At 43.0% G+C, this 9,313-nt stretch overlaps 1 protein-coding gene across 2 annotated transcripts in view; it reads right to left on the reverse strand.

Annotated features, from left to right (window-relative positions):
- CDK14 (cyclin dependent kinase 14) overlaps positions 1–8,678 on the reverse strand; it is a 382,986-nt gene extending 374,308 nt beyond the window's left edge. For both annotated transcript variants that reach the window (XM_039707409.1, XM_039707401.1), the window contains exons 1-2: positions 8,253–8,678; positions 1,901–1,932 (exon numbers count right to left, since the gene is read on the reverse strand). In XM_039707409.1, the coding sequence (XP_039563343.1) occupies positions 1,901–1,932; positions 8,253–8,343 (123 nt within the window). In that variant the 5' untranslated portion in view covers positions 8,344–8,678. The remainder of the gene's footprint in view (positions 1–1,900; positions 1,933–8,252) is intronic.
- Between the last annotated feature and the right edge of the window lie 635 nt (positions 8,679–9,313).

The raw sequence follows: 9,313 nt of genomic DNA on the forward strand, positions 1-9,313 counted from the left end.
ATATGTGCACCCACTCCTCTGCTCACAGATTCTGTCTTCCTCAGAAGTAGGTGTTATTAAATCAGGTGCATTATTGTTACCAATGTCTGTTTCATCTTCTGATTTGAAGGATATTTGAAAAGAAAGGAATTAAGTGATACCTGGTACAGCTCATGCTCTGATTCACACTTTAGGCTACAAAATCACCAAGAACTGTGTAGAATTTGAAGAGATAATAAGGACAACATAAAATTTCAACACACTTTTCTTTCTTCTAAGAAATGACACCTAAAACTATGGAACCAGTTGATGCAAATGTCACATCAAGCTCTTCCATATTTACAGGAAATGGAAGAAAACTCTTTTGTGTACCCTTCCCACTAGATGTCCCTTACTGCCTCTGCAGTAGCTCATTGCAACAATCTGTCAGATTCCATTAAAAACATACTTGAAAGACTATTTCTCCCCCTTGAATTTAAACAAACATTTGCTCAAGTTGTCTCCTGTTAAAGCAGAAAACCAGGTTTAAAGAAAATAAATGCAACCTGCAGATAAACAATCCTGGGGAAGGGAAGGGGACAGAAGAACTGCATCTTCATATGACAGTGCTGTTTAATAGATCCTTTAAAATTCTGAGTCAAATTCAATACAAGATATTATTACTTACTGAGTAGGTTATAGCACAGATATACCACTGCAGCCTTCAGAAGAAAATACTGAACAGAACCAGACCAGATTTGTAAAACAAGGATTCAGAGTTTACATATCTGCATGTATTCACACTGGTGTAACTTTTAGGGTGGAATCAAGTTCCATGAGAGTTACAAGAGAAATGAAATAGTCAGGACCACTGCATGATGCAACAGAATTCCTGAAAAGAGAGCCTGACCCCATGACCTTCACTGCAGACCTGAGAGGAGTCAAGGCGAGTTATAGCTTTTGCAACACGTCAGAAAATCACAAAATATTTATATTGTTACGGCTGTATTTCAGCATCAGTGTGATCTCTTTAGAAAGAGATGGAGTCTGATTTGATCCAGAATCCAGGACATTACATCATCATTTATTTATTCTAGAATCTGGCATTACACAACAGCTATCTCACTCTATTCAGCCAAGAATTTAAGCTTACAGCAGGCAATGAAGAAGAAATGCCAGAAGTACAACATCAACACAGGAAAATTCTTCCATTTGCTTCCAGCTATGGTGGCAGTACAAGGCAAGCATTGACTACAATATGATCAATCCCACCAAGGCCGACACCTCTTCCTGCATAAACTTGCTCTGTGGGATGACTTGCACTGACCTGGAACTCCCAAGCACAAATCGTGAGCAGCATATTTTACAAGTTAACTTGTGAATCATATCACAGACAGGTCAAGACCCCAAACTGATTAGACTGAATAATCAAGTATCAGCTTTACCAACAGACTAGATGCTGGTTTTGTGCTGTTGGGTTGGGTTTCTTTTTAATTTAATAATAAGCATCTCTCTCAGTTGACATATTCAGCAAGTGCCAGTGCAGCAGCACTTTACACAAGGTATTCTCTCAGGAGGGATGTTTTTTCCCTACCTGTTACAGTACAGACCTACACTTACAAGAATTATCATGGGCAAAGTTCTATAAAGTATTTTCCCTGCATGCAATATTTCCCAGCATTGGAAGTTTTAAATGGTCACTTTTCTCAAAACATCCAGCTGTATTACATTAAAAAAACAAACCTCTAAGTGCTCCGTGCAGACCCTTTGACTAACACATTGTTCTGGTAGCTATTCAGAAAATGAAAATATGTTTGAGCAATAGGAATGTATTAATTCACATGTACATCATAACACTACTATCTGTGGGTTTCTTCTAGCATCAGTGAGAAATATTAAAGGCATACCTGGACTATGTAAGTTGCAAAGACATTTAACCTACCTCATCAAAGCTGCTATCTTCCTTCTTCAAGGCTTTAAAATAAAAAGAAAAAAGAAATTATTAACTGTATTGTATTTCAATAAACACAAACCACTAGAAAACAAAACAAAAAAAACCCAACAAAGCAAAAAAAAATTAAAAAAAAAAAACACCACAAAAACAGGGCATCATTTTCCTGTTATAATAGGAAAGAACAAGCTGGCATGAATAACAATTTTATACTCAAAATCTGAATCTGTAAATGGAATGTAGAACAGCACAGAGAGTTTCTAAGAAAGTAAATTTACATATTTATGAAAAAATCCTCTCAGGTTAAAGATAATAAGAGTTTTAAGGATGGGTTTGGGTTTTTATTTTAATTCCTAGTGAATGGGAAAACCCTTTATGGGTTTTTTTTTATGGGAGAGCTTGACTGAACTTCAAAAAGGAAAAGTATAACAAATACCTAACCATGTATTCAGTTTTTCAAGTACTAACTCTTTATCAAATAGTATGCATTGTAACATGCTTTTTCCTTTTTCTTTTTTTGCAATTTTTAGTATGACTTGCACTAAAGCAGAAGAGATATTTTTATTACACTGTTAACAAGCAATTAATCAACAAACACAGGAGAGAAAAACAGTGCACAAAATATGCGAACTGGTAAGAAAATGAAGACACAAATAGTTCTGCAGTTGTAGCAAAGATTAAGCTGATGGAAAGTTCTCCTTTAGCATAGTAGACTTCTTTCTTGAAATGTGAACAAAATTAATTTCTCCAAATCTGCACTGCACTGTGCCGGTCTGAAGGTACAAGACTGGTTCTTTTTCTCAACCAGACCCACCAGGGACTGCACTGCATGTGCTGCACGCCGTGACCTGAAAGTGCTCTTTGTTTCCCTCTCTTGAAGAGCTAAAATTAGATAAACCATTGCATTGGTGATGGCACTGCTTCTCTTCAGTTTAAACCACCAAGCTTTTCAGTTTGGGGGAGGTCATCTGAACAGCCATGCAGTGCTGCACCAGAAGGGTCCCTCCTCATCATTTAAGCAGCATAATGTTTCTTAAAACTCCTGAATATTTCTGCAGGAGATAAATATTTAAGCACCTAGCATGGCTGAGGATCTAGACTCCAGTTGTTCTTTTTTAGATGCTCCTTCTGCCTTCAAATCACAAGTCTTTTCTGAACATCTTTCAAATCTTGTCTTCAGGAGCAACTGCATTACCAGCTTCAAAACCAAAAACAACAACAAAAAAAACCCCATCAAAACACAACCAAAAAAAAAAACCCATGGCAAAAATAAAACCAAAACAAAAAAATAAAATAAAAGCAACCAAAAAACCCACAAGAAACAAATGAAAACAAAACAAAAGCAATGCCAAAACTGTAGAAGCTGTATCAGAGGTGGTACAGAGTACCACCTGTGCAAGCGGCGCTGCACCTCCAGAATCTCCACCATGGGCAGCACGGCACAAATCCCAGTTATCTTAGTACAGAAAAGCAGGGAATGTCCAACCCTCCTTTGCTTTTAAACTCCCATTTCTTTAGGACACGAAACATGGCTTCCCTCAAACCTTTGAAGATCACTGCTTTACAGTTACTCATCTAGATTTCATGCTCAGTGATAAAAACAATTAAACAAGCTCTGGTATTTTGCTGAGGAGATCTGAGGCACACATTGTACATTTTGATAGTTCAATATATTTTTATGGCTTTGAAGGGTGATCAAAACATTTTCAGACTGCCAATCCCAAGTACTCAGAACTATGAGTCGAAAGAGAAGGAAAGAGAAGGAAAGAGAAGGAAAGAGAAGGAAAGAGAAGGAAAGAGAAGGAAAGAGAAGGAAAGAGAAGGAAAGAGAAGGAGAGGCCCCAACCTGTGGAACACTTTTTAAGAACACACTTCTAATCTTCCCAATTACCATTCAGGTCACAATGACATACAAACTACAAATTAGTAAATGACACACCTTAAGCTGTGCTGACAAGCTTTTCTCCCTTACCAAAATACAAGATTTTCACGTGACCAGAACACTACAGGAATAGCAAAACAGATAGCTAAACAAAATTCACAGTGTAACAGAACAAGAAGAAATGGGAATATGTGATCCATTGCATATACTTGGCTTGTCTTTAGCTTCAACCTTTGACTAAAAGAGGGCTTTTAAGAATCACAAAAAGAGTATGAGAGTTCTGGCCACCCATTTAATGATAATATCAATCTCAACCAATTCACTACATAGCATCTCCCAAAGAAGACACCAAAGCAGCATGTTTTATAGAACAAACTATATTAAAAATACCCTCTTCTCCTTGATGCAATCTTTTCCTTTTTAAACTGTTAAAAAATTTCTGCTGAACTTAAGAAAAAAATAAATGTTTACAATGAAGTTCTCATTACCTCAGGTATGTGAGCTATGTGGATGTACATCAGAGGAGATTAGTGGAGATAACCTTTGTATCAGTGAGGAGCTAGTGACAAAGCCCAGGGATGCCCAGAAAGGCCACAGATTGCTTTCAGCACACTGTGATAAATCTCAGCAATGTTTTCTCTCTTCCTTTCCTCCTTCCTTTCTTTGTAAACTGGTGTTAGTTTTTGACTAAAGAAACTCATAAGAAAACAGAAGTTAAATGGCATGAGCCGAAGTGATCTTAACTGTGATTCTGGTACTATATGAGCTTCAACAAATACATAGCTAAGAACTCTTCACATAATTAAGAGATGACTAATGCTTTTATTAAATTATTCACTAATAATTTAATTACATAACTATCAAAGGGTAAAACTAAGAACCAAACCTAATAAAGGTTTAAATCCTAAATTAAACAGTGAGTCAACTGAATCTCTAAAAGTTGCTTAACATACAGTTATGATGTGTTCACTTGTATGGTCAACACAGTCTGTAAGCAAGGAAACAAATTTTTTAAACTAATATGGATGTTCATATAAAAATGAATAGGCTGGCAGAAACTTACAAACGAGAAGAATTATGTATATTTTTTCAAATTCTTAGTGATGTAAGTTCTTTATGGTAAGATAACTTTTAAGAGGGATACTCCTTGAAACACTAGAAAAATTCTGCCAGGAGAAAGGGTACCTAAACTACAAAGATAGTTCATTTCTCTAGAACTAGAATCATCCAATTTCTGCAGCAAAGAGCCACCCTGTAGCACCACAGACCACACACATTTCCCCCAGCACACCACAGCACTGTATCATCCTCTGCCAGATTTGCACATAATGGAACAAAGTGAATGCTCAGGAAAAGGCTGACTGAGCGGGCAATTTCACACTCAGCAAAATAAACATTTTCAATATTAGGTGCTCTAAGAGTTACAGGACTGAGCTACAGTTTTGTTTGAAGAGCCAGATCTTCATCATCCTCTTCCAGCAAAGCCAGTGGATGCAAAGCATCAATTCAGAGTAAAGAAAATGGGTCAAGTCTTCCTGAGGCTGCTGTTGGTACCCTTTGAGCCTCTGCTGTGCCCCAGGAATAACTACAGTGTTTAGAGATGGTGGGGAAATAGCTTCTAATGTTACCTAACATACTTTAGTACACTGTAAAAAACATCATAAATTAACTGCAGCTACAGCGTCTCAAATTGAGAGGACTACTTTGTGGGGAGAAGTGGGTCTGAAATGCAGTTTATTGAGTGTTAACCTGCAAGGTTTAACAAAAAAAAAGCTCACTGCCAACAACAATCAGGATACATTTCACTTTTATCCAAGAGGCTAACATAAACTTGGGTATCTAAATCTGGTACCAAATCTGGGGTCTTGCAGCATTAAGAGAATTGCATTTGGTAGACAGGTTATTGCCAACACTGGGGGAAGGTGTAATAGTGCTTTATCATTTCAAGAATGATAACAGATCTTTCCTACTGCAACACGTGAAGGTTTGACTCACTAATTATTAGATTCAAACACCACAGTACTCTCACATCACTTATATGACAATGCTCATGATACTATGTTGGGTACTTAATGCTCATGTTGGGCACTTAAACCTGCAAAAACACAGACATTGAAGCAGAACAGGAAATGTTAATATATCTCTGTTATATGCTCTTTTATAGAATCACAGAACGGTTTGGGTTGGAGGAGACCTTAAAGATCATTCCAACTCCCCTGTTATGGGCAGGGACAACTTCCATCAGACCAAATTGATCAAAGCCCCATCCAACCTGGCCTTTACCATTGTCAGGAATTTATTATTTATGACAAATCACAACTGAGCAGATAACTGGAAAAGTTACAAATTAAATACATCATTGATTTGTAATTAGCTAACCATACCAAGCAACCAGCACCTACACAGAGAGCATTAAAACCCAAAAGTCAAATACCCAGGAAGTCTTTTTCCAATGAGGTTTTTGTTTTCTCTCCTTCACTTCAATATAAGAGTTAAGTACAGCACATGTTTTAACCAAAGATTTCGTGGTATGCAAGTTTAGAATTTCTTTGCTTTGGCTTATCTGTGGCTCTGGTATCAGGGAGTGGACTATCTTCAAATCTCATACAGATAAATTAGAAGTTTTTTGCTCCAAGTGCAGTTACCAGAATGATGATCAATATATTTGAGCATCTGAAGATGGAACAAACTTGCCGGTAGCAGCTGTGTTTTAATCACAAACCAACCATCAGCAAACAAACAAACCAACCACATACCAGACCACACTCCTACACTTCTGCACACATACACACAGAACTGGAGGAGCTTTCAGACATAAATATCCATGTATCTAAAACCAGGCCAGAGCTCCCAAGGAAACTGAAGGCTTGTTTAATTTGTGCAAAATGACAAGAAGAGATGATCACCCAACTGAGCCAAATAAAACATGCAGAAATTACCAGCCAGAGGGGCCCTGATCCCTAAAAGGCATTAACAGGACTGTCACTGTTACAACAAAGCAGCATCCTCATTCAAAACATTTTCTTTGTTAATGACTTCCACCATTAGTAAAACCCTCTCACAGTTCTATGGAAGAGTGTCTGTGTTTATACATGCACAGAGACATATAAAAGACCAAACACCTGACTGCTTCTTTTTTTTTTTCTTCTAATCAAAGAAAGTTAAATGCATTTTACAAGTTTAAGACTGATGATAGGTGAAAGCTGTTTTCATATGGGGGCAGAAAGATTTGTAACAGTGACTTGATACTTGCTTTACAACTGTAACTTTCTATTTCCCCTTGAAACTCTGGTTTACAAACAGGAATAAGCTTTTCTCAGTCTGTTTCATCCTGGAGTAGGACAATAAGAAGTACCTGATTTCAAACACAATCATCCATTTAAAAGCTTGCAGTGCTTGAATGCATACACAGCACGTGAAAAACTAAAGTGCCCAAGTGTGCCGGCACAGATCCTAGGCAGGGTTCCTGGGGGAGAGCCAAGGCCACGGCTCCTGACGGGGCACAGGCACTCACACCCTCTCCCCGGGACAAAGCCGCTCCGCAAGATGACCCACGTCTGCAGCCGGGCTGGCTGTGAGGGAAGCCCTCCCAAATGGACAATGCATGGGGAAGGACTGTGGAAGGGCCATACAGACGGTCTGCAAGCACAGGGGTGCTGCATCTGCTCTCGTGTGTTACAGCACTTCCCCCAGCTGCTCTGCGCCACCAGCTCGGGGACACTTCGCACCTCCTCTGAGGTACCTTCTCTCCCTGCTCAGCTGCGTGTTGATGATGTCAGTGGGAATTAATGCTTTAAACAGTGAATTAAGCAGCATTGTGCACCGAAGACTAAGAGAAACACCAGTCCAAGCAGACCAGGACTCTTTGGCATTGTTCTCAATAACAAATTCAACTGCAAAATAAACTCGTGTCAAAACCAAACGCGGTGTGGTGGCACTGGGAGGTAACACGCTTGGCAGCGGCATTCAGATGACGCTACCTCAGGATGCTTTATGTCAGTGACAGAGCGACAAGACTTCACAGCAGATGACAGATAGACTTCTTTTGTCTGGCCCCCTAAATCACTGGGCCGCTATTACCTGTTTCAGCATCTCACACCTCAACTAAACCTGCAGCCCGTACCAAAAATAAACTAGCGGACCTGCAAGACAATGAAAATAACCTACTGCTTTCTGTTGAGGTTTCTCTATGGCAGTGGGGGCACGTGAGGCAACTCTCGTTTACAGTTTGTTCTTCGCAGCCGATTTTGGGCTAACTCCATCACAGACCCATGCAGCACTGCCGGGGCTGCCGGAGTTATTTATTTCCCGAGCTTTCTTCCCAAGAAACGCTATTCGCGGACGGCGTCGTGGCGGGTGTTCCCAGCAGCCCGGCAGCGCTGAGCCCACCGCCCCCCGTCCCTCCCCGCCGGGACCCCCGGGTGCCGGGCAGCGCCGTCGGGGCCCGGGCCCGGCACTCACCTATTCGGCCGAAGCTCTCCGATAAAGTTCTCCGCAACTTTTTCATCCTGCTGATCTTCTCGGTGGACTGCGAGTCGATCATGTCACACATCGGGGGGCGGCCCCGCTGTCCCGCCGGCCGCCAGCCCCGCTCCCCTGGCTCCGGGGCAGACACCGCCCGGCCGGCCCGGGGCTCTCCCCGCGCCCCGAGGAGCCGCCGGGACGGTCCCGCTCCCGCCCGGGAAAGGAGCCCTACACCGCGGCCGCGGCTGCCGCTGCGCTCCGCTCCCGGCTCATCGCCCCGAGCCCCGGCCCGGCTGCCCCGGCCCGGCCGGACGCGGCGGGCAGGGCGGGCAGGGCGGCAGCGCCGAGGGCAGATGGAGGAGGAGAGCCAAGTCCGGCCAGGGGCTGCGGGCGCCGGCGGCGGCAGGGAGGGCGTGAGGAAGGGAGGGAGGGTGCGCTGAGAGAAAGGAGGAGGAGGAGCCTGGGCGGGCCGGGGAGCCCCGGGGAGGAAGGGCGGCGGCGGCGGGGGCGTGAGGGGGGCAGGCGGGGAGCGCTGGGGCCGGGCCGAGGGATGCGCGGCGATTCCCGGCGGGAGCGCTGGGGCGGCGTTCGGCGGCAGCGGAGACACCGGGGCTGCCCGGGGCTCTCTGGGGACGCGCTGCGGCACCCCGGGCCGGCGGGGCCGGGGCTCACCCGGGGTCCGGCCGTGGAAGGAGGCACCCCCCGGGCCGGGACGCTGCCCCGCTGCTGCGGTGGGCCCGGGGGAAAGGGCTCCGTTCGCCCGGAGCACCCGGCCCGTCAGGCTGGAACTTGGGGTCCTCTCCACGCGCGTCTCCAGGCACAGCCAGATATTGTGCCTTCATGTGCCTTAGCCTGCAGCTTAATGAGTGTTGGGAGCTTTTGAGCTTGTTAACTCAATTGAAGCAACATTACTGAAAAATAAATCAGTTTAACCCATCAAAATGGATGGTCATGTCTAGTCTAAAGTAAGTACTTTTCGAGAACAATATGTTAGGTAAGATTTTAAAGCCCAGGTCTTTTTGGCTCAAATTGTATTTTAATGCATGCTATCTGGTTAA

This window comes from Passer montanus, unplaced genomic scaffold, assembly GCF_014805655.1.
Source record: "Passer montanus isolate IOZ18808 unplaced genomic scaffold, ASM1480565v1 scaffold10, whole genome shotgun sequence".
In the NCBI taxonomy this organism is placed as follows: domain Eukaryota; kingdom Metazoa; phylum Chordata; class Aves; order Passeriformes; family Passeridae; genus Passer; species Passer montanus.